The sequence below is a fragment of the Apodemus sylvaticus genome, chromosome 7 (genome assembly GCF_947179515.1).
Source record: "Apodemus sylvaticus chromosome 7, mApoSyl1.1, whole genome shotgun sequence".
Classification (NCBI taxonomy): Eukaryota; Metazoa; Chordata; class Mammalia; order Rodentia; family Muridae; genus Apodemus; species Apodemus sylvaticus.
In genome coordinates this window covers 52,887,731-52,913,757 of record NC_067478.1, presented here as the reverse complement: position 1 = coordinate 52,913,757, position 26,027 = coordinate 52,887,731, and the positions used below count along the sequence as shown (strand labels likewise).

The 26,027-nt window shown below is 37.9% G+C and overlaps 1 protein-coding gene across 1 annotated transcript in view; it reads right to left on the bottom strand.

Moving 5' to 3' along the window:
- The window catches only part of Gfral (GDNF family receptor alpha like), a 53,425-nt gene that overhangs the window by 15,145 nt on the left and 12,253 nt on the right, over window positions 1-26,027 (bottom strand). The window contains exons 4-6 of the mRNA XM_052189429.1: window positions 17,615-17,671; window positions 16,462-16,792; window positions 10,734-10,984 (exon numbers count right to left, since the gene is read on the bottom strand). Of these exons, the coding sequence (XP_052045389.1) occupies window positions 10,734-10,984; window positions 16,462-16,792; window positions 17,615-17,671 (639 nt within the window). The remainder of the gene's footprint in view (window positions 1-10,733; window positions 10,985-16,461; window positions 16,793-17,614; window positions 17,672-26,027) is intronic.

Below are 26,027 nucleotides of genomic sequence, written 5' to 3'. Positions count from 1 at the left end.
TGGAAGGAAGTCAGAGCAGGAACTCAAGGCAGAAACTAAGGCAGAGATTATGGAGGAATACTGCCTAATGGCTTGCATCCAGAGGCTTGTTCTGCCTGATTTCATATAACCTGCAGGGCCACCTGTCCAGGGATGCTGTCATCAAGAGTGAATGAGGCCCTCCCACTTCAATCATTAATCAAGCCAATGTTCTAACTGACTTGCCTACAGGCCGATCTTATGAAGGCCTTTTCTCAGTTAAGATTTCATCTTCTTGGATATGTTTATGTTAAGTTTACAAAAACTAACCAGCACAGATAGGATACATCATAGAGTCCAATAATTCCATCAAACCCTAAATGGTCAACACTTTTAGCAAAGTGACAAGATACCAAAATTTCTTACAAAAATGAGGACAAAATGGCAGCCTATAGATTGGGAAAAGATCTTCACGAACCCTACATCCAATAGAGGGTTAGCATTCAAAATATATAAAGAACTCAAGTTAAACTCCAAAAGCCCAAATAACTCAATTAAAAAATGGGGCACAGAGCTAAACAGAGATTTCTCAACAGAGGAATCTCAAATGGCTAAGAACCACTTAAAGAAATGTTCAACATCCTTAGCATCAGGGAAAGGCCAATCAAAACAACCCTGAGATTCCACCTCACACCGGTCAGAATGGATAAGATCAAAATGTCAGGTGACAGCAGATGCTGGCAAGGATGTGGAGAAAGCGGAACACTCCTCCATAGCTGGTGGGATTGAAAACTAGTACAACTACTCTGGAAATCAATCTGGTGTTTCCTCCAAAAGTGGAAATAGTTCTACCTAAAGATACAACTATACCACTCTTGCTATATTCCACCCTACCACAAGGGCATATGCTTCACTATGTTCATAGCAGCCTTATCTGTAATAGTCAGAAACTAGAAGCAAGACAGATTTCCCTCAATTGAATGAATACAGAAAATGTAGTTCATTTACACAATGGAATACTATCCAGCTATTAAAAACAAGGACATCATGAATTTTACAGGCAAATGGATGGAACTAGAAAATATCACCCTGAGTGAGGTAACCCAGACCCAAAAGGACATGCATGGAATGTTCACACTGATAAGTGGATATCAGCCAAAAGTTCAGACTGTCCATGACACATCCCACAGACCCTAAGAAGTTAAACAAGAAGGAAGGCCCAAGCAAGGATGCTTCAACTCACTTAGAAGGGGGAGAAAATAATCACTGGAGGGAGGCAGGGGGAGGGAGGGACCTGGGTAGGAGAGGAGAGGGAGAGGGGAAAAGAGGGGCAAGATCAGGTATGGGAGGTGAGAGAGAGGTGAGAATTCTAGAGGGTCAGGAGAGTGAATGTCAATATGCCACAGCTGGGGGTGGAGGGACTTGGGGGGTAAGAGACTCAATGGGGAGACCTTAGCTCAAATGCCCGAGTGGGGAAATGAGACCTGAAGAGCCTTTAATGGTAGTATGGGGACACCAACCCTTTTGAAGATTTAGCGTATATTAAACCAACCCTGCATTCCCAGGATAAAGCCTACTTGATCATGGTGGATGATCGTTTTGATGTGTTCTTGGATTCGGTTGGCAAGAATTTTATTGAGTATTTTTGCATCGATGTTCATAAGGGAAATTGGTCTGAAGTTCTCTTTCTTTGTTGGATCTTTGTGTGGCTTTGGTATCAGCGTAATTGTGGCTTCGTAGAAGGAATTGGGTAGTGTTCCTTCTGTTTCTATTTTGTGGAATAGTTTGAAGAGTATTGGTGTTAACTCTTCTTTGAAGGTCTGATAGAATTCTGCACTGAAACCATCTGGTTCTGTGCTTTTTTTGGTTGGAAGACTTTCTATGACTCCTTCTATTTCTTTAGGCGTTATGGGACTGTTTAGATGATCTATTTGGTCCTGATTTAATTTTGGTATTTGGTATCTGTCAAGGAAATTGTCCATTTCCTCCAGTTGTGTTGAGTACAGGCTCTTGTAGTAGGATCTGATGATTTTTTGGATTTCCTCAGTTTCCGTTGTTATATCTCCCTTTTCATTTCTAAGTTTGTTAATTTGGATACTTTCTCTGTGCCCTTTGGTCAGTCTGGCTAAGGGTTTATCTATCTTGTTGATTTTCTCAAAGAACCAGCTCCTGGATTCGTTAATTCTTTGTACGGTTCGCTTTGTTTCCAATTGATTGATTTCAGCCCTGAGTTTGATGATTTCCTGCCTTCTACTCCTCCTGGGTGAATTGGCTTCTTTTTGTTCCAGGACTTTTAGCGTGCCCTGTCTCAGGCAAAACTAACATTATGAAGATAATTTCGTACACAATAAACGTATGTCTGTTTAGCTCTTGTTGAGCACATGTCCTACAGTTGCCCAACCATAATACTGTATTTAAGAAGCCACTTCTGTTTTGTTGAAATTATTGTCTGCCTGTAATAATATCATTATGACAGTGCCAAGCCTATGGATTTCTGGGATTGTCTATATCTCTGAGCTTCAGATTCTTCCCATGAGTTAGTTATGTAAGTTTTGTGACATTGCTCTGGTGTAGGGATGATGAAGATCATGCCCAATGCACACATGTTGGTGTCGTGTTGCCTTTACAAAACCATACTGTACTCTAGAGTCTATTAATGTCCAAACATAACATTCAACCATTAGGGTTGTTTGTGTTGATGGTGTTTTAAAATCCACATCTAAAAGTTGGCCTGGAAAGAGAAAGGAAGGAAGGAAGGAAGGAAGGAAGGAAGGAAGGAAGGAAGGAAGAAAGAAAGAAAGAAAGAAAGTCTCTGTTTATATTTTAGGTTTGAAAGATAATAAAAGTTAAAAACCACTGGTTTCCTCCTGAGATTCAAGCCCAAGGAAATATGTGGAATTCAAAGTCTATAAATTAAAATACATAAAAGGCAAAACATACAGACTTTACTATGGTTATATGTTTCTACATTGATTTGTAACTGAACTCTCATTTTAAAGCAATTGTTTGTTTTTATTATTCTTTTCATTGCTAACTTAAAATACACATGCTTGATCTTTAAAAAAAAACACAAAAGCCTTTTCAAATAATGAAAAACAAGATCCTAGAGGAATAATCACAGAGTTCTAAAAGGGAAAACATAAATTTATAAGTGAGTGTCTACGAATTTGATGACCTACAAATTCACCATGGAGCCACTTTAATCCAGAAAATACAACATATTTGAGTTTTTAGAGACTACGTAATAAATATGAATATAGACTAGAGAAAGTCTGTTGAATGTTCCTTGAAAACCAGAAGACTGTTTTAGCACCTGGACTGAATTTGAAGGAAACTAAACTTGAATTAAAGTTTTGTGTGGACACCAAGAAAAAGTCAGTGGTTTTGGCTAGTTCAAGTGGTTTATTTAAAGACAGAACTTAACATAAAGTTCCTGGAACACTGCCTTATATTTGGCTGTAAGAAAGAGCCTGTGTGTGTGTGTGTGTGTGTGTGTGTGTGTGTGTGTGTGTGTGTTTATGTGAAGGAGGGAGGGAAGACAATGAGAGACAGAGTCAGAATTATAATTAGAAATGTCTTTCACATTGCTTATTGTTTAATTTATAGTGTATAATTCTTCTTCTTAGCCAGGCAGTGATTTCATGAAATTGAAAATTAAGACAAACATCTTAAAAGATGAGTTTGAGCCATCATTAATTCATCTTCACAGTTTCTAAATTATCTTTAAAAAAGTGAACACAGTTTTATGCAGTACAGAAACATATGCAGTGATGTGTTATGTACCACCCCATACACATGGGTGGGTTGAAAAGGCTGTCTGTGAATGCTGACTGACTGATGGAATGGGATTCTGGATGCAGACCTTCACTGAGAAAGAGGCAGACGAATGCTGTCAAGAAAGAATAAATCATATATCCTTTGAATGCTCACAAACATGATAAATAAAACAGGTTTACTAGCATCTTGATATCTATGAGAAGGTATGAACAGACAGATGAAGAAATGGGGCTATAAAAACGAAACTAAATGCTAGAGCATGGAGTCACCAGAAAGACCCTTGTCTTAAGACTAAGACCTTACTTAATATGTAAGCACACGCTATTTTGTGAAAGCCAGCTGGATGTTGAAATCTTTCTTCCATCTTTATATTTTCAGGTAGATACAGTGAAAACATAGGCAGCTTAGGTGATGTGCACATTTAAGAACAAAGCAGTGTTTGGATAGAGGTTTCCTCGCAGTGTTGAAATGAATCCAAGCGTTGAATTGAAATAGATACTACCTATTCAGAACTTAAAGAAGTAGATCACCACAAAAGAACACAGTTTAGGACATAAAGACAGACAGTGTTTTCATCACAGTGAACATCTGCAACCTATGTGTGTTAACTCCTGATTTTTTTTTTTTTTTTTACTTAAACCTTTGAACTGAAAATTTTTAGCTTAAGATGAAATAAAAGATTGAGGATCTTAATCTTAATTCTCACAAGGGAAAAATCACTTGCATTCAAGGACAGGGATGCTACCAAGAAAGACTATATCCTATTTTGTTCTCTCATCTATGGATTCATTGGCTCACTCTTGCGCTTTTCACTGTTGAGTGTCTGTAGCTGTTGGGAGGATTAGACAAAGTATGCCACCAGAAGAGCTTCGTGGCTTTGTGCTTAGTAACCTTGCTTTTTTCCATGCAGACCTTTCTTGTTCTCTGAGTGGTATGAGCAAAAGAGGCTCTTGGACTTAACTCTGGAGACTAAAGTTTTCCACATGTGGATAAGAGCAGTGGCTCCCAAACTTGGCTACAGTCAGAGTTATCTGGAGAAGAGTGGTTTTAAATAAGAAATTCTGTAGATATTTCTGAGGGTGATTCAAGTATGGGAACCAAAAATTTGTTGTTAGTTAATTCCCTTTGGCTTGGAATTATGTTTGGGCTATTAGAGTCTTCATTTATAACACAATATTTATTCCAAATAAAACTGGGAGAACCAAATAGCTTCTGTAAAAACTTAGTTAAAAAACCTTGAAAATGTGTATGGTTTTTTGAAAAGTATGAAAAAAAAAAAAACAGAAACAAAACCTGAAAGCCCAATTAATAGACTAGTTTTAAATTCAAAACCCAAATGATAGTTTTTAAAATAGTGTGCTTTGAATAGTGTTACTTACAATGCAATAGTCACTTAATACATGGAATTCTTTCTCAGTATGGTGTACAGAGTCTTTGGTAAACTATGTTAGTATAGCTACAGGACACACCTCATGTGTTGTGGAATAAAGTCACACACCACTCAAAGCCTGTTTACTATTTAAAATACATCTTTGAATATTATCAGATCAATTCAACAACTGATTCTAGGAAAACTGGTTGTAGTAGCATGTCAGTGCTCTCTGTTCATGGACATCTGACACAAACCACAAACCCAGAGGTGGCCCCAGAGAGCAGGGTGAAAGAAAAACCCTCATTGCAGGCAGTGCATGCATGGTACTCAATTTTGCTTTGTCTAGAAAGAGAAGTAGCTAGAGGTAAGACTCGAGGTTGGTGATTACTTTCTAGATCAATGAGCTGAAAAGAACAAATATGGAAATTTGTAAACATGGAAGGGAATGGGGATCAGCATGTAGAAGGCTATATGCTAGTGGAAAAAAGTGGGCAGATTTCTCTGGGATATTCCATCCACCACAATGTGCCCTCCACACCAAGGTGAAGTTAATAGATTGTGCAATGTAAAGGGTCACTTTACAACCTCTCTATGCCCATGTGATGAAGTATGACATTGCTATAGTGGAAAGGATGGGAACTAGCTCTGGGTATCACAGAAAGGATTTCCCTTCCCTATGGCTGGCTAGTCAAGATCCTTCTAATGATGAATTGCAAGTCTTCCAGCATCATCAAACACCTGTAGGTAGACCTTACTTTGGCAGATTAACAGTAAATTGATGGAACAATTATCCTATCTTAAAGGAGCCAGGGATTCCTTGTAGCTGAAATGTATATTTACTTTGGGTACAGAGCTTTTCTTTCTTACAATCAAAACATGTTCTATAGGACACTAGTCCTTGTACCCATGCCTTTGCCTTGATCTTTTTCCAGCAACATTCAGCTTATGTAGTAAAATGTGATTGTGGAAGTTGTTTGTTTTATATTACTGTGATATAGTATGTCATCAAAGCATACTTGGGAAGGAAAAGGTTATTAGGGTTATATATCTGTATAAGAGTCTGTTTTTGATAGAAGTTAGGACAGGGAGTCAAGAAGAGCACAGATATGCCTCCCTGTGGCTCCTTGGCTTGGTTTCTTCTACAACTCATGACCACTTGCTCAGAGTGGCACTGCAGTAGCCTCCGCCCTCCCATCGATCATTAATCAAGAAAATGTCTTATAGACTTGTCTATAGACCAATCTGATAGAGGCAGTTTCTCAGTTGACATTTCTTCTTCCCAGAGACCTATGGGCTTATGTTGACAAAGACTAACCAGCACAGAGCTCCATTCAGCATTTTGTGTGCACATATTTAAGAGGTCCAGAAACCCTGGTTATTACAAAGAGGAACAGAGTTCCAAGGACGAATATTTTGTATTTTTTTCTTCTATAACATAGTCTCATGATAAATTTACAAAGCATTGTAGAGAGATCCAAAAGGAGCAAGTTTTAATTCAATGTATTATAACAAAACTACATATATTTGTATAAACTAATGACTCCTGTTTTTCAAAACTGGTCTCAAATATACTAATACCCATTATCCATTGTTCTAAGCCTTGTATTCTTCTACGAGTGTCAGATATATTCAGACATGAATTTGTATTTTCCAGCATAATGTTGAAAAGATTGGTTCAGTATTAAAAGGATGTTGCTTTATATATTTTGTTGGAGATATAGTGGCAGAGATTGGCTAGAAATACACCAAATTCATTTCCCTTTTTACCAGAAGTGAACTGAATTTCTCAACTACCCTTGCAGGTAAGTGAAAGTGAAAGTGATGTGCAAACCACTTAGGACTGACCCACACAGGTGTCTGGAGCACACACTGCATTTTTCATTAAGAGGTTAAATGTGTTGCATGGGTTATATGAATCCAGAAGAGTACTTGGAGTTACTAAATAGCTCTATGACACCCAAATTTCAATAATATTCAATTTCCATCCCTACTGCTCTCTTTGTAATTACTTTATGTTGGTGAAGAATTGAATCTTGTGTCAATCTACTGATATATATATTTGGTGCCATTACTCAAAAGAAGCTGGCCATATAGACACCTGTATGAAAATGTCCATATCATAGTGTGGTGTTGACATAGTATAAGCCTGAAAGACATTGGAAGCAGTCAGGTAGATGGGAAGTGCCTACTGGAGTCTGGGAAGGAAGCTGGCCTTTATATTCTACACAGGCCAGTGATTCTGTACAGCATAAAAGGGAGACTCAGCATCTACACAACCCACAACTCAGATCAGACAGTTTTACTAGACAACACAAACAACATTATGAAATGACTAGTCTCATTAGCATTGTGTAATAGGTTGTCTAATAAGAATGGTGACTTGAAGTGGGAACTCATTAGTTTTTCAAACAGAGATGAGAGGAATTAAAATGTGAACTAATATTGAAAAAAGGTAATTGCAGTTTCCCCCTTGAGTAAGAGATAGAAGTGGGCAGTTTTCTTCACTTACAAAAGTCATTCAAATGGACTCAACTAGGTGGTTGAGGCTGGATTCAGGGTTGCCTTTCCACTCAAGACTTAAACCATTGTTGAGACTGTTTTAAACCATTAAATAAGAAAGACCTGGATGTAAGGGAGTCAGGAATAAGGCAGATGTGGGAACTAAATTAAAATAACGTGATTTCTCTTTTAAAATTATATTTTGGTACATGAGACAAAATAAAAGCAGGTAGATTAAAAAATTAACACATGCTAAAGAGATTATATTGCCGAAGAAATCACTAGTTAGGTTGTAAAACAACAACAACAACAACAACACCCAAAACTTTGTTAAACTTTGCCTAATCTCTCAAAATGGTTTATCTGAATCTGACCTGAGTTCCACAGTGATCAAAGAAGCCATAGTTCTCCAAACAATTGAGGTACGGCCTTGGAAAAATCAGACCAAGAAGAACCTTGTAGAAGACAAATGGAAGAAATGGGAGGTGGTTCTTTGAAGATGCATGATCCAGGGTATAATTTTAGTAAGTCTACACTACAATGGGCTTCCTATACTTTCTAACTGGATCTCATTATTCTGTACTCAGTAATTCTCCCTCCCTCCCTCCCCTTCTTCCTTCCCTCCCTCTCTTTCTCCCTCCCCTCCTCTTTCCCTCCCTCCCTCCCTTCTTCCCTTCCCCCCTTCCCTCTTCTTCCTCTTCCTCCTCTTCCTCCTCTTCCTCCTCCTCCTCCTCCTCCTCCTCCTCCTCCTCCTCCTCCTCCTCCTCCTCCTCCTCCTCCTCCTCCTCCTCCTCCTCCTCCTTCTTCTTCTTCTTCTTCTTCTTCTTCTTCTTCTTCTTCTTCTTCTTCTTCTTCTTCTTCTTCTTCTTCTTCTTCTTCTTCTTCTCCTCTTTCTCTATCATCTATCTATCTATCTATCTATCTATCTATCTATCTATCTATCTATCTATCTCTATATGTATACTTGATATTTGTGGTAAATGGGATAGCAGTGAACAGTCTGCTGTTCATAGGTTCTTTGCTTACTCCAAGGCAGGATGTGGGATTTCATATCATACAACTAACTTCAAGCTTGTGTCAGAATGGAAATTTGGAAAAAAAACAGAGAGGTCTTTTTAGGAAAGGGATAAATATCCTCTCTGTGTAAACTCAAGAATGAGCTTACATTTGTTAAGAGGAAGGGTATATGGTAGCAGTTGTTTTATAGCTGTTGTTTGATAATCCTAGGGTTCTTCCTTCTGTGGCATAGTTAGACTAAAATGTCCAGACTTTTGGAAGGTAGGTATGGTCCTGTGAGTTGCTGTCAGGTATGTGTAAGAGATGTTCATTGCTGTCACTAGCAAACTTCCAGTGTGGCTAGGCTGGATACTACTTATTCTTTCTCTGTTCTGATGCTGAGTGACAAGCACTTTGGTGCCCCATAGTAAATCAGAGGTACATGCTGGAAAGTACCTAGTCTTTTGTAGATGGCTTTTTTTAAATGCTCATGAAGTCTATGCTGCAGTAAAAGGGACCCATCCTGGGTGGAGCAGCTTCTGCTGTTGATTGTACCTTCCAGCACAGTACTGATGTCTCAAAGATGATGCAGTCACCATGGATGCAATCAAGTAGGAGAATACAGACTTGTATTAGTATAGACCCATCCCTGAGCATTCTGAACTGCATAATTGGATACGCCTATAAGGCAAATGTTGAAAAATCATCAGAAGAGTAAAAATCAAAATATTGAGGGACAGCATATTGTAACAAACGAAACAATAACAAACCCAAACAACAAGAAAACAAACCAAATCAAACCAAACCAAACGGTACTTGAAGTTGGCTTAATGTCTAAAAATGATTAGAACTTGTAGAATTTCAACATGGCTATAGTGGGTGCCCAATGGAAAAGCCTGATTTAATCTCAGACATCAGAGCCCAGATCAAGTGCATGGGTCAGTGTATAAAGGGGAAAGGACCTGAAACCAGGGACACAGGCAACTCCTTTGGACTGAACAGATGCAAGGCTAAAGAAGACAGGTAGAAACAACTGACTCTGAAAAACTACCTGTCACTGGCAAGATCAGAATATCAGCAGACAGGAAGACACACAAGCAGAAGCTCCTGGTTCCTCTAGTATGTCCTATGAGCTGTTTTCACAAAAGTGTTTGAGAATCTCAAGACAGTGATGTCAGTGTACTCATCCCCAAACAAGCCCAGTGCCTAAATTTCAGTTTTCTTTTCCCTAAAGACTAATTTAAAAAATATATTCACATCTCATTACTAAAAGCTAATAAACAGATTTGTTAAAACCCAAAGGGACAGAAAAATAAATCACAGGAAAGATAGACTCTTAGGGGCAGGAATACCTTCAATTGCAGACATTTTTAAATCAACCAACTCTCGAGAGGCCATCTTGACTATCCACATCCTTGTGTAGTTTGCTCCTGAAGTCACTCTGAGATTGGCATATGACTTGCTTTACTCACTGGCATATTCACAGTATGGGAACAGGAGATACTTGATAATTACCTGTATATTTGGTATCAGTCACTATGACTTCTGCCACACCATATAACAGTCCAGCCTGTATTCCTGAAGGATACACCAGGGGAGAAATGTGCTGTACCAGCTGACAGTGCTTACTAAATATACCAGCTTCAATAGAGCCATCAGGTATCTGTAAGAGTCTATACATGATGGAGTCTAGACATAAAATAGTTCATCCAAGGCCAGCGTATAAAACTGTTCAGCTTAGCTAAATGGTTACCAATTTCCAACCAAAGTTTTGGAGTTGATTTGTTGTTACATAACAATGAATAATTGATATGTTCAGTATGCAAATGAAGCTTTTTATGCTTTTCATAGTAAAGTCAGTAAATGATAATAAAGAGTAACTTATCATTTTAAACAGTATATCACTGACTGATACATGAGAGGAAAAATAAAAGCAAAACCAGAACATAACCAAAGTAACAAGCACCAGTTACCTTTATGAACATTTTTGGTCCAGATTGGTTGTATTAACTTTTGTTTTTCTTTATCTTTTTTTTTCTCTTTTACTTTCTTTTTTTGGTATAATGGAAAACAAGATCGTTATATAGGTAAACAGAAACATAATAAACAACCTTTTCGCTGGACAACTTACTGAAACATGATTTTCTGTGAAGCATGTGCTGGAAGGTCAGGCACAAGGGTTCTTCATCCTGTGTAATGCTGCTGCAAGCACATGGCACTTGAAGGATCGTCCCGAAGGTCCCTAGGTAGGCAGCCCTGCAACTGTCACTCCCAGAACAAGTAAGGTCTTGCTGGCCTAACATGCTAATGCAGGCCTCATCTTCCTGGCACTTGCCAGTCACATGGGGCCAGCATTCTGTCTGGAATGTTCGGTAGTGTGTCCTAGAAGAAAGTGAAGGACTTGGTTTAGTCTATGGGTAGAGTGATTTCAAGTTAACATGTGATGATCTCTTACCTAATGAATCACTGGCCTGGGGGCAGAATGAGATGTTGTTGGTTCACAGACATAACAGGAAAGCTAACTTTGTACTTTCAAGCATCACATAGGGAGTGTGGAGAAGAAAAATGAAAATCAAAATAGTGAAACCTTGTTAAGTTACCCTCCTTTCCTGAGACTGATTTTCCCCAATGGCTCGTTTTATCCCAGTGCTTTGCAGCATGAACTACTTGAGAGATCTACTAAAAACTTTTTGAAACCTCATACAATTTTGGAGCTAACATTTAGACCCTGTCCCCCACCCAAAAAATCCTTTATTCCATTCCCATCCTTTCCTACTGAATAGAATTTACAAAATTATTTTGAGATTATTTTTTTCTTTTGGAAAGCAAGAACTAAAGCTGGGAAACATGTCTCCCTGAAAGAAATTTCACAAACTCTGGTAATGAGGGTGAGGCTGAAGTCAAATAATGAAGGGTCAGTGATATCTGGACTGAAGCTACTTAGGCATGCAAATCCTTGATCTGCTATTTAAACTCTAAGATTATGTCAGCCTACCGAAAGGTGTACTTAGAGGTGGGAAGTTTTGTTAGATCCACTCTTTCTTCTTCCCAGTGTAACCACATTAACTACGTCTCCTTTTTATTTGTTTTCCAGTATTAGTTTGACTCCTTTAATTGACTTATTGAGGCCAAAGTTTTGATACAGATGGTATAGTCCCACACCTACCAATTTGATTACAAAAAAATTGGCATAGGGACACATGACCAACCTGTAATCTCGTGTCTCCCAGGAAGTTGAAACAGAAGACCTAGTGTGAGATCGGTGGTGACTACCTATAAAAACAGCCTTGCAGTTCAGTCCACATTCATCATCTCCTGCATTGCTCGCCTGTGTCCCAAACTGTCTACATAAGCATGAGTTTCTTTCTGACCAATGGAAAGATAAATTCACTCTAATCATAAACTCGCATGTGTTAATAAAAACCTCAGTGAGAGAAAGAGAGCTGGGCATGCTGAGCTCAGATGTGGTTCCGAAGCATGACTACCATCACATGACAGTTTGGTGTCAGCGAACAGCTAGAGTGAAAGTTTTAACTGAGAACGTAGACTGCTCATAAGGTCACTCAAAGCTCCAAGAGACCCTCCATTGCAGTAGCTCTCCAGCCCTGAGGCCTTACCCTGTGTAATTTGTGGCTTCCTTTTCTGTGGCTTTCACCTTTCACGGCCCCTTCAGAGGACACTATGCCCTTCCATTGCCTTAGCAACATCTTGCCTGTTGGATTGCTTTGTGTAACTTAAGAGACCAAATAAGTCATTTCCTCCAGTCAGGTCGTACAGTCCTTATTGGGAGCATTCTTTAAATCGCAACAATTTTGGTCTATCCTTATCTTCTTTATTGTATCCTTAAAGGGGTTGTTTACTTGTTTTTGTTTGTTTTTGATATTATAAATATTATAACTTAATTACAACATTTTTCCCTTCTCTTTGGAGAGGCTAGGATTCCTCTCTGGTAGGCAGACAGATAGTGAGAGGGGTGATGAAATTTTTCCAAAATGACTGACTTGTTCAAGCTAACCAACCCTAAATTAAGTGAGGAAAACTCTTCAGAGGCATAAAAAATTCCCAGCCCTCAAGAAGATGGTTTTGTTTTTGTTTTGTTTTGTTTTTGTTTTTGTTTTGTTTTTGTCTTTTTCTCTGTGTGCCTGCTGCATGTGTGTGTTTCATTATCCACAACAAAGAGCTTTCTTTAATGCTGATTCTTTCCTTGGTGCTTGAGATTTCTCTACTGCCCTGCCTGTCAGGTTCAAGATTTTCCCTGCCTTTTAATTCCTTAACTGGTAGAGAAAACAACCCTGTTCCAGATCTCTAGACTTTCCTCTAGATTTTCCTCCCTCTAATCTCCTTTAATCTGAGAATTGCTCATTACTTTTTATGGTATACATCATCTTATTGACTGTCTTCTTTTACTAAAATAAACAAGCGAAACAGACATTCTAACTGATGCCAAGATGGGTGCCTGATTATTGTATATTTTGAATGAACAAATAAACAACTAACTTTACTTTCCTCCATGACCATACTGGCTGGTTTTATGTTTCCACTTGACACAAGCTAGGGTCATCTGAGAGGAAGGAGAGTCAATTGAGGAAATACCTGGATGAGATCAAGCTGTAAGGCTGTTTTCTCAATAAGTAATCAATAGGAAATGATGCCATCCTGGGCTGGTGGTCCTGGGTTCTATAAGAAAGCAGTCAATTTGTCCTATTGACAATGTCCTTTGCCTTAGAGAAGCTTTGCAATTTTATGAGATCCCATTTGTCAATTCTTGATCATAGAGCATAAGCCAGTGTTCTGTTCAGAAAATTTTCCCCTGTGCCCAAGTATTCGAAGCTCTTCCCCACTTTCTTTCCTATTAGTTTCAGTGTACCTGATTTTATGTGACTATCCTTGATCCAGTTGGACTTGAGCTTTGTACAAGGAGAGAAGAATAGATCGATTTGCATTCTTCTATATACTTAACACCAGTTAAACCAGAACCAATTGTTGAAAATGCAGTCTACACCCCCCACATAGACACACTGGATGGCTTTAGCGCCTTTGTCAGAGATCAAGTGACCATAGGTATGTGGGTTCATTTCTGGGTCTTCAATTCTATTTCACTGATCTTCCTGCCTATCTCTGTACCAATACCATACAGTTTTTATCACTATTTTTCTGTAGTACAGCTTGAGGGATGGTGATTTCCCCCCAGAAGTTCTTTTATTGTTGAGAATAGTTTTCTATTATCCTGCGGGGTTGTGTGTGTGTGTGTGTATGTGTGTGTGTGTGTGTGTGTGTGTGTGTGTTATTCAAAATGAATTTGAGAATTTCTCTTTCTAACTCTATGAAGAATTGAGTTGGAATTTTGATGGGGATTGCATTGAATCTATAGATTGCTTTTGGCAAGATGGCCATTTTTACTATATTAACTCTGATAATCCATGAGCATAGGAGATCTTTACCAATCCTACATCTGATAGAGGGCTAATATCCATATATACAAAGAACTCAAGAAATTAGATTCCAGACAATCAAATAACCCTATTAAAAATGGGGCACAGAGCTAAACAAAGAATTCTCAAATGAGGTAACTTGAATGGCCAAGAAGCACCTAAAGAAATGTTCAACATCCTTAGTCATCAGGGAAATGCAAATCAAAATGTCCCTGAGATTCTACCTCACACTAGTCAGAATGACTAAGATCAAAAACTCAGGGGATAGCAGATGCTGGCAAGGATGTGGAGAAAGAAGAACACTCCTCCACTCTTGGTTGGATTACAAGCTGATACAACCACTCTGAAAATCAGTCAGGCAGTTCCTCAGAAAATTGGACATGGTATTACCTGAGGACCCAGATATATCACTCCTGGGTATATTCCCAAAAGATGCTCTAACACATAACAAAAACACTTGCTTCACTATGTTCATAGCAGCCTTATATATAATAGTCAGAATCTCTAAAAGAGAACCAAGATGTCCTTCAACAGAGGAATGGATACAGAAAATGTGGCACATTTACATAATGGAATACTACCCAGCTATTAAAAAATAATGAATTAATCAAATTCTTAGGCAAATGGATAGAACTAGAAAAGATCATCCTGAATGGGGTAACACAATCACAAAAGAACACACATGCACTCACTGATAAGTAGATATTAGCCAAAAAGCTTGAAATATCCAATATACTATTTATTCACAGACCACATGAATCTCAAGAAAAAGGAAGACTAAAATTTGGGTGCTTTGATCCTTCTTAGAAGGGGCAACAAAATACTCATGGCAGCAAATACAGAGACAAAGGGTAGAGCAGAGACTGAAGGAAAGGCCATCCAGAGACTTCCCCACCAGGGGATCCATCCCATATACAGTCACCAAATGCAGATTTGGTGCTATTGTGGATGCCAAGAAGTACATGCTGACAGGATCCTGATATAGCTGTCTCCTGAGAGGCTTTGCCAGAGCCTGACAAATACAGAGGCGGCTGTTCGAAGCCAACCATTGAGCTGATCACAGGGTTGCCAATGGAGGAGTCAAAGAAGGACTAAAGCTGAAGGAGTTTGTAGCCCCATAGGAAGAACAACAATATCAATTAACCAGAACTCCCAGGATCTTAACTACCAACCCAGAAACACATGGAGGGACCCATGGCTCCAGCCGTGTATATAGCAGAGGATGGCGTTGTAGGCTTGATGGTTTTGTGAAGGTTTCATGCCCTAGAGTAGGAGAATGCCAAGGTAGGGAGGAGAGAGTGGGTGGATGGGTGAGTAGGGGCACACCCTCATAGAACAAGAGGGGGGGATATGGGATAGGGGGCTTCTGGGGGGATAATCTGGAAAGGGGATAACATTTGAAATATAAATAAATAAAATATCCAATAAAAGGAAAAAAAGCAGTCTTGAGTAAGCTTCTGAAGCAAGCCAGTAAGCAGTACCCCTCTAAGGTCTGTACCAGCTCCTGCCTCTATGATCTTGCCCTATTTGAGTTCTTGTTCTGACTTCTTTAAGTGAAGAACATTAATTTGGATGTATAAGCTGAATAAAGCCATCTTTTTTGTCATGGTCTTTTGTTTTAGTAATAGCAACTCAGACTCAGAAAAATCACAGATGACGTAAGGATGGGAATTCAGTAAAAAAGCAACATTTTTGATGTCCTGGGCACACAAACATACAGAGAATATCCACACCATATTCAAGCAACCTTGTCTTCTCAGTCCACAGCTTGAGAACGAAAGTATTTGTTCTGAAGTTTAAAGACTTACCTTGCCAGCATTAACAGACTTTTCAACACAACAGGCTATGTGTGTTGATTCATGCCTGTTAAACCAGTACTCAGAGAGCTGAGGCAGGAGGATTGTAAATTCAAAGCCAGCCGGGTATACAGAGAAAGACCTTATCTAAAATAAACAAAGAACAAATAGCAACAACAAAAATTCTAAAATCACATCAATGAAAAAAATCTAATTACAAAGCTGATTGTGGACCAAAAATCCTGACAAACTGAGTTCAAATCATAGAAGAGAACCAGCTCAAAAAAATTATTGTCTGAATGCACACACACTCACACACTCACACACACACACACACACACACACACACACACACACACGACAAATATGAACTTTGAAAAGATGATATACAGGCCATCACAGTTCCACATAGTGAGTTTATTCTAAAATTCTGTTCTGCATTTTACATTTGAATTTCAAAAAGGATATCACACATGTACCACAGATTCAAAATGTGAATTGTCTGGCTCTATTTACCCTATTTTGGATGATGGTGGGAACTCTAGCAATGGAAGGAGATCAGATGTTAGGACTGGACTATAACAAATAAGGTGGCGAAATAAGAAAGCAAGGTATGTGTGTTTTTACTCACCTGCATAATTCATCATTTCGGCAAGTGCGAATTACGCTGAGGCAAGTTGGGGGTGGAACTACGTTCAGTGCACATGGCTTGCTGTGAAGAGTTTCTTTGGATTGCTGACAGGGTATATCAGATTGAGCACAGTCACAAAAAGCCAACATCTGGGCAGTGTTAAAAGGCATATTTTGATAGAAGAACCGTATGGCTGCTTGGCAGTGTTTCACATCACACAGATTTCCATTTACTGAGCAAGCTTTAAGGTAAAGGGCCAACTGTGCATTACAAACCACATCCCCTACACACGCCTCTGTCACTTCTAAACATGACTGCATCTGTTTGGATCCTGAAAGCAAGAAAATGCCCAGGTCATACAAAAATAAACTTAGGGTTGTGCAGAGAGAACCTGTAAACAAAGCTATGCGAAGCCCACAAGCTGAAAAGTCCACAGAAGTGTACCAGGCAGCTATGATTTCTTTAAAGGCTTGATGGTGCAATGTTTGAATCATCTTTCATCAATACTATATACATATTGTGATCCAGATTGTTCAGGAATGGACAGGACCAAAGTGGAGCTTCGGGGGAGTAAACATCCCTGACTTTAACTTTCTCAAAACAAGCATTTACTATTAAGAAATAGAAATTGAACTATGTACCTTATTGTGAGCTCAATGTCTTGAGTCAAAATCATCCTTGTTCTGTCACAGATAATTGGGAGTGTATGGATAGGAAATTCTGAACCAAGGTTAGCACCATTATGGCTGCCTAGGAAGATGCTCACATCCTGATGAATATATATATATATATATATATATATATATATATATATATATATATATATATATATATATGTCTACTACTTCTGACATCACCACAGGAACACACAAAGAAAGCTTTCAGGTTGTATGACCAAAATATCCGTATGATTTATTCAAACCTTTGCTTTCAGTAAAGATATATTTCTCAGAACAGGGGATGGAAGAGCTAAAAGTTGGCTTCATAATCATCATTGGAAAGAATGCCATGGTTTTGCTGCATGTTTTCTGCAATCTTTGAGCCATAAAAAATATTTTGTATTGTCATATCATTAAGAATCCTTATAACAACATGTGAATCATAACATCAGGTTCTTATAATGTAGGTAGAAATGATAGTTTTTACATATTACCATGGTATAAAGGAGTAGTTAGATTCCATTTATATTTATTGTCCTTTTTCATGTTATCTAGAAAGAAAACAAAGAAAGTATTTCACTATTAAAGAGTTTTCTAAATTTCCTAGAAGCTAAGAGTGCATACCACAAATATGTACAAGTACAGATAAATGCATACAAACTTATATAACACTTATTTAAATCTTGATATTTAAAATTAACGAGTGATGATGAAGAAATATGATGCAAGTAAATTGAAAAGTTTTATTTTGTAAATTCACTTACTTGAATTACTTGAATTAAATACTATAAAATTAATGCTAATGACTTGAACATGTACAATTGCATAATGAAGCAAAAAAAAAAAAAGAATCCAAAGAAAAAAGAAGAGAAAAAAGGAAGAGAGAAAGAAAGGCAAAGGCAGAAGGGGGAACGAAAGGAAGGAAGGAAGGAAGGAAAGAGGAAAGAAAGAAAGAAAGAAAGAAAGAAAGAAAGAAAGAAAGAAAGAAAAAGAGAGAAAGAAAGAAATGTTCATACCAACAAGATCATAAATCAGGTAAAAATGCTATTCAAAAAGAATTTTTACTCTTGATTGTCTTAGTCTCTAGGAGTGCTTAGGATTCATAATTGTAGAATTAGACGTTTTCATTGACAGAATCTTTCATTCCACAAGCATTAATGGGTTTTTACTGGGCACCAGGTGGCATACTTGAGAATAGCAGTATTCAATCCTTGCTGCTGGCATCCCACAGTTTCAGAGGAAATAAACATAACTGAAGCCAACATAAAAATCAAGAAACAACAGACATGTGCAAGCAGTGTTAAAGAAAGCAATGCCATCATAATTCCACTTTAAAAGCATCCTCTCATAACTGTGCTGTCCTTCCTGGGCTGTCTCTGTTCCTTGCTCACCAGCCCACTGCAATCAAACAGTTGTACAATCATCGGCAAGGTCTTCCTAGTGCTGTATGCCCCAGCCTCAGAGATGGCAGCATTGGCACAGCTGGTTACTGCACATTTCTAGTTTTCTATTGATTAGGTCAAAAACCACTTCCTCTTGACCCCAACCTTTCTGACTAAAAGGCAACATCTATTCATGTGTTACTACACCATATTAAATAAAATGCCAATCAATAATCAATCAATCAAATATACCAACCTACAAACAAAAAGCAGATTTTAGTAAGTCACACAGATTTTCTAAAATACAAACCCAGATTTGCTAATACAGTTAACCACCACAGCTTGCAGCAAACCGACAAGTGTGTGCTATGGACTAAAACATATTTATTCAAGAAGCTTCCATTGACCCTTCAATTTGTAATCACTTTATTGTTATCAACTGGATGATTCACATGAGTCCCATATGCTTCTTTTGTCCATCCTATATGCATTCTTTAACACAATTTGCTTCTTCTATGCAAATCTCATGTCTACGTGCCACACACGGAATCACATGTAAAGTTCATACTTAGTACTTGAGATCATATCATTGCATATAATCATATTATTGCATCATTGCAATAGTAAACATTGCAGACTTAAAAATGCATACATTGAATCTGAATATCTCCATCCTGTGCTAAAGTCTTTTCTTCTAGGAACTGTCCACATTACTGAAAGGAATGACAATGGTATCATTAGAGTTAGTGACCAAAAAAAAAAAAAAAAAAAAAAAAAAAAAACTAAACAATGTAAAAAACTCAAAAAACCTTTGGGATCAACTTTAACTCTTGTTCATGCTTTTCCATGTGGTTCACAAATATAAACATATATCCAGAATCTAACAATTTTTATATTGGTCCATCATCCAACATGTTTTTGCTGCATAACCATTACAGTCTTGTAACAGTTGTGACTACCATTGAATGAGAGCCAACCTTTACTGGTGCATTTCCTGGTATTGTGTTTACCCAGCAGGTCACTGAGCCATCACTCATATCCCTTAGAGATCCTCACTCAAAGGAGGACAAAGGATCTAGCTCTCCTGGAACTCAGTGTGTAGACAAGGCTATCTCCTGAGTGCTGGAATTAAAGGCATGCACCACTACACCTGCCTCTTTCTTTAATTTAAAAATGTTCCTAAAACATAGCAATCGTCTTCAATGAAGGACAGATTTTCTTCCATCACTATATAGACCTAACACATTGTAAATATTTCTTATCTGTTTATATAGTGAATATAAACAAAAAAATAAATTTGGCACTATGCTAAAGTATTAAGTTCACATTGCTTCATTTTTCATGATACCCTTTGATCATTGTTATGGTATGGAGATTTACAAACATTTAATTACCAAGAGAAATTGAATAGTAACCTTCAAGACAGAAATGACAAATAGAATCAGAAATTAAATATTCTTTAGATAACTCTTTTTCTATTGTTCTCTTTAATGTTTCACAAGTCTTTCTTTAAATACCAACCTGAAGCAACATCCTTCTTGAATCCATCTCTGTTGTCTTGACTGGTGGTGGGAATTTGATTGATTTGAGTATCCTGTCTGCAAATGTCTCCAAACAAGCTTTTCCAAATCTGAACACAGTCTCTTTCTAAAGGGAGACCGCAGCGACAGTCCCACAAAACGGTCTTTCTCAGGCTCTGTCTTAGGCCCACACACATCAGTCGGCCACTAAGAGTGCGACATTGTGCTGTTCCTGTGCCACAGGCTTTCCTGAAGTTCTCATGAAGCAGTGCGCAGTGGTCAGATTCCTGGCAGGCCTCTGCAGCCGCCACACAGTCGTCCTTCCTCACACCCTTCCTTATATCCAGTAAAGCCGGATCTCTCCTTGGGAACCATCGGGTAACATTTGACCTTGGCACCAAATTGGAGGGTAGTAGTGACTCCTCTATGAATAGAATAAATGAATGGTTTAAGATTGAGTTCTTTGGTTGGGTGCACCCCAACCAAAAACAGCTGACAGAAGAGGCTGACTCCTGTTGTTGAATTAGAAAAGGCTGAAAGAAGCTGAGGAAGAGGACGACCCTGTAGGAGGACCAGCAGTCTCAATTAATCTGGACCACCGGAGATCTTCCAAACACTGGACCACCAACCAGGCAGCATACACCAGCTGATGTGAGGCCCCCAACACACATACAGTAGCAGACTTCCGGGTCTGTGTTCATTCAGAGATGATGCACCTAACCCTCAAGAGACTGGAGGTCCCAGGGAGTTTAGAGGTCAGGTGGGGTAGGGGGTGGGGACATACATGGGGACACAGACATGGGAAGGAGGTATGGGATGTGGAACAGTCACAGGATAGCCAGGGTCGGGGAGGGGAATAAAATAAGGAGTGTAAAAATATGTAAATAAATTTAAAAAACAAACAAACAAGATTAAGTTCTTTTACTATTTATTCATGTGTTCATAAACTCTTTAGATACATTTTTGTAGTATTTCACTATCTCAAAAATATTTGAAATTTATTTAAAGGGATTGATTCCAATGGTCTGTAATTTAGGAAAATTGAGACAAGAAGTTTCAAGTGTGGATGTACATGACATTATTACTAAGTTTTTCTTGGAGATACTTTGTCTTCATTTACTCTTTTCTACATTATATTTTGATAACTGACACAAATTTTAATTAACTTAAATGTGTAAGTTTATTATGTTATTTCTCATAGAAATTTTTATGAATTCCATTTTCTTCTGGAAAAGTGTCTTTACATAAGTGTCTCTCAGATGTTTTTCATATTTCTTCCCTTACAAATTTTAGTGGTATCTTTTTTTTCTTCCTACTTCCTTTAGCTCCTCATACAACTTTAATTCCACATAGACACTATTTATCCATCCACAGACATGCACATGAATTAAGACAGGGGAAATTAAAATATATACATATTTCTAATTTATACTTTGCTTTTATACATTAAAAAAGTAAATTACTATTTTGTTGTTCTCAATTAGCAATTTTCACCCTTTGGAGGCTGTTTTAGTTTGTATAGAGTCAGTAACCACAGAAAGAAGATTGTGTTAATTCCATAGAAAGAAGAGGAGAAATGTAGCTTCCCTATAAGGTTCTGGGTTAGCATGGGCTTTGGGGTCTGTTTCTACCATATGTCTTCCTCTGAGAGACTTCTGCTTGCTCCCACAGCGAGCATCACCTGCACAGTTCCATCCCTTCAGCAGCTTTTTCCTAGTGGATTTTCCTGCCTCTATTTATGTTTTAAAGGTTTTATTTAAATTATGATTACATAAGTGTCCCTCACATTTTTATTTTTCATATCTAACTTCATAGTTCTACAAGATAATCACAATATAACTATCTTCATGCTATGAAAATATTTTCTAACAGTCTACTAACAGTATCATTCTAAAAGGTGTCTCTAGTTATAACTACAGAATGTTTTTAAACACACAGTATTGTAGCATGAAGATGTTTTTCAAATAACAGCTCACCGTGAATCACTATAAATTAGATCCTTTAATAAGAATAGGGACCATGTTGGCTAGTAACCCTGGGCATGCCCATTGAAATATATGTAAGTGAAGGCTGTCCTTGTGTAATTAGTTCCTCATATCAGTCATTAAATATCTTCTAATAAGTTTTACATCTACTTAAATATCAATCTGTTTTATAATATACAGCAGTTATAACTATATATAACTATATAATATATATAACTATATAATAAACCAGATTATATTACATAATCCTAGTAAATGTCTATTTTACTCTATGACATTAGCCACTAAATTGCTTTACTCAGCTTTATGTCCAGGGCCTAAGTTGTGTGTAAGTAGATTAACTAAATCATAACTATTTTATGAATGAACATATGATTTTAATGTTCAAACATTTTGAGAAATATTTATGTAATATATTTGATAATAGTATGTTAAGTTTTGGATACTAGTCTGGAATCTTTGCAGCTATCAAAATTGCCCAAACTTAAAAATGCAGGTGTGTGTGTACTGGGGAGTGTTTTGGTAATGCCAAAAAGAAAGAAAGTGGTCATTGTTTTGTTGGTTTTGCTTTTGTTTTTGTTTTGTTTTGTTTTGTTTTGTTGTTTTGTTGTTTTTGTTTTGTTTTTTCCCTGCAGTGTGATCAAAGGGTGTGTGGAGAGTGCTGGGACTGAACTAGATCAAATGGCGAGATCATAGTCGTGATTTTTTTCTCTCTAAGACCATTGTAGGCAGGTTGTTAGGGGCTCATTGGAACTGAAGCCCTCAAGTAGTCCATAATGAACTACACTTGAGAAATCATTTAGGCCTGCATCTTCAGGCCATCGAATGGAAGGGTTCTGTGGCCTGAATTATCCATCGTTCACATTGTAATTTTAAATGAATTTCCGTTCTGTGAAAATGGCCTTTGCATGCAAAATGGTTTTGATGTCTCTGAATTTGTTTGTACATGTTACCTGATGCTATTTTGTGAAGATGGAATGAAGATGGTCATTAAGGGTTTACCGTGTTGAAAAAACATAAAGAGTCATTATTTGAATAAACATTTCAATGATTGCAACCCTGTCTACTTGCAACGTAAAACAAGGAATGAAGACACTAATTAGTGAACTAATATTATTTTCACTCCCTGTTGGACTGATTTCCTCCCATGCCTATAAGTATTTGCTTTTTTTTTGTCTTTTTTTCTGACTTTTGAAATGTGATAGTTCATAGTTTTTCTCTCTAATGCTAAAAGAAAGAAAGGAAAGGGCATGAACTGAGGAAAGAGCTTGTAGGAAGAAGGAAGGAAGGGAGATCGCACAGAGAGGATGGGTGTAACAGTTATGAGTATGCACTTGTGCCGAATAGTTCATCAACTTGTGGGTTCTTCAATTGAAGTGTAAGATTTTTCTAGCAAGTGTTGTTCTTCATTATTTTTTTATTTGGTATCACACTCAAAACCAGCTGGTCACCAAGTCTTCAGGATTATAATTCATAATTCCACTGAAGTATATCTTATAATTCTCACAATCACTGTACCACTGTGTTAGCTTGAAAATGGGTCACTTCCTATAAGTTTAAACACATGACCCCCTCACTTTTTTTCTTTTACATTCTCTTCTAATCTTCAGAAGGACATTTTCTTTTGAAAAGTCAGTTCTGCGTTTTTCTGTTCAGTACACAACAGCTCCTCGCAGCAAAGCAGTAAATCTAATTAAAGACCAGTTGAGTTTTCTTGCTTTATATCATCTGGTTTCTTTCTCACATGATCTTGTGATGTTTGTCTGTCTTACAACCTAGGACAACCAAGGATTTATTGTTCCTCAATGTTTGCTGCTTCATTTTATTACCTCTGAGTCCAGTTCACCTTCCTTCTATCGATTCTATGAAGTGTTTGAAGTCACAATTATGTCCTCTGCTATGAAATCAAGTATTCTATGTTCATGTTTATTTCAGATGAGTACATGACACTTATGTAGAACACAATACAGTGTGCAAGGGATACTTGGCATTTTTCACTTTAATTAGGGATTAAGATAATCAGAAATAGGGCACTTAATATGAGAATTAAACTAGAAATTAATAAGAAAGCTATCTAGGAAATCTTAGGTATCTGAGAATTAAAAACCTTCATGATGAACTGTACATTAATGTGATGGAAAGGAAGAGAAGAATAGTTTGAGAGGGCTAGACTTTTATAAGGAGCTCATTAGAATCTGTGGTTGTATCTAAAATAGTGTTTAGGGGGAAAATCTCAATATTGAATGTTCATATGAGAAAAAAACAAAACTGCAAATCAGTGATTACCAAATGTTTGTTTATATCCACAGACAAATGCTACACTCATTTCTATTTTCAGAAGCTGTTCTTTCTTATGAACAGTCATGACTGACTGCAGAGATAGGCAGATGCTTAAGGCATTGAGAATAAGTGACAGTTAAGTGTTCATCCTCTCCCCCTGAGACTTAGGAAACATTTGGAAGAGAGCCGAGAAAGAGTGTATAAATGAGAAATGTAGAGAGGGGCTATAAAATGTTGCCTTCAGAGATGGCACGGCCCCTGCAAATATAATCTCATAAGAGTGCTGGTTTTCTACAGTGAGCCTACATAACACTGAGCTTGTCAACAGTCAATCATAGATGGGGAGGTGTTTAGGGGTTGCCATCCCCTGCCAAACTATTGGCTAATGATAGATTATGGGGGAGGTGCTGTCATAGTCTTCAGTTGTGACTCCATGTTGAGGACAGGCTCCAATAAATGGTTCCTAGTCCATGGTTACACAAATGAGCCTGGTTAAACTCAGTTGGGGGGTGGGGAGAAAGAAAATAGAAAGAAAATGAATGGAAGAAACTCACAGAGAGCATTAGTAGGATGGAAGAGAAGTTGATTAAATACTATGGAGATTACAGTAATCAGAATATACTTGTGCTGAATAGTTTCTGTCAACTTGTCACAAGCTAGAGTCTTCTGCAAAAAGAGAGCATCAGCTAAGAAAATGTCTCCATCAGAAGAGTCTACTGGCAAGTTTGTCTGACACTGTAATACAACAATTTAAACTTATTCCTGACTAGTTAACAAATAAATGAGACTCATACTGTGGTTATTTTATTTGGCTTTGACAATTACTGAGGGGTAGCCCCTAATCTACTCTTCTAACTGCTGGCCTGGGTACCTCCCCAGCGGTGTACCTCAGATACTTGATGTGTCTCCTGGCTGTGTACTCATGGCTCCTCTCCCCTCATGGTGGCTTCCTCCTCTCTTTCATTCTTCCTCCTCCTTTTTCTCTCCTACAAGGTTATTCCAAACCCACCTTCCTCTAATCCTCCAGTAACTGGATGTAGCCAATTTTATTTCACCAATTGTGTTGAACCAAGGGACAAGGTTTGCACAACAAAAGCTTGTAAACTTGAGAAGTAGGTATAGAATTCAGAGTTATAATACACAAAACAGTCCAAACCTCAACAGGATATTTTCTTGAATGTTTGATGGGGGATGGTCCAGCCTACTGTAGGTTGCCATTCCTGAATAGATAATCCTGACTTGTCCAAGAGAGCAGATTGAGATAGCCATGGGAAGAAAGCCATTAAGCTTAACTCCTCCATGGACTCTCTTTTGATACCTGCCTTTGTGTTCCTCTTTTGAGCTTTATTTGGTGATAGACTCTAAGGTATAAGCCAAATAAGCCCTTTCCTCCCCAAGTTGGTTTTGTTTATTGTATTTATTACAGCAGCAGAAAGCAAACTAGGAGAGAAATTGTTTCCAGAGATTAGGATGTTGATGTGATCTATCTAATCATGTGTTTGGGGGATTATTATAGAAGCCTTTCTAATGTGGGACTGGAAAAGCCATTGAGTGCTCAGACTTTAGTGATCTGTTCTGTGGGAGTTTGCCAGGTATGACTGAGAACAATACAGTCAATGAAGTGTGGCTTGTGAAGTTTCAGATAGAAGTTTGTGAATCAAAGTCAAAGATTCCGTTGGATCATTTTGTGTTATAATTTAAGAGTCTGTAGTTTTGTTCAGTTAGAGCTGACAAATCAGC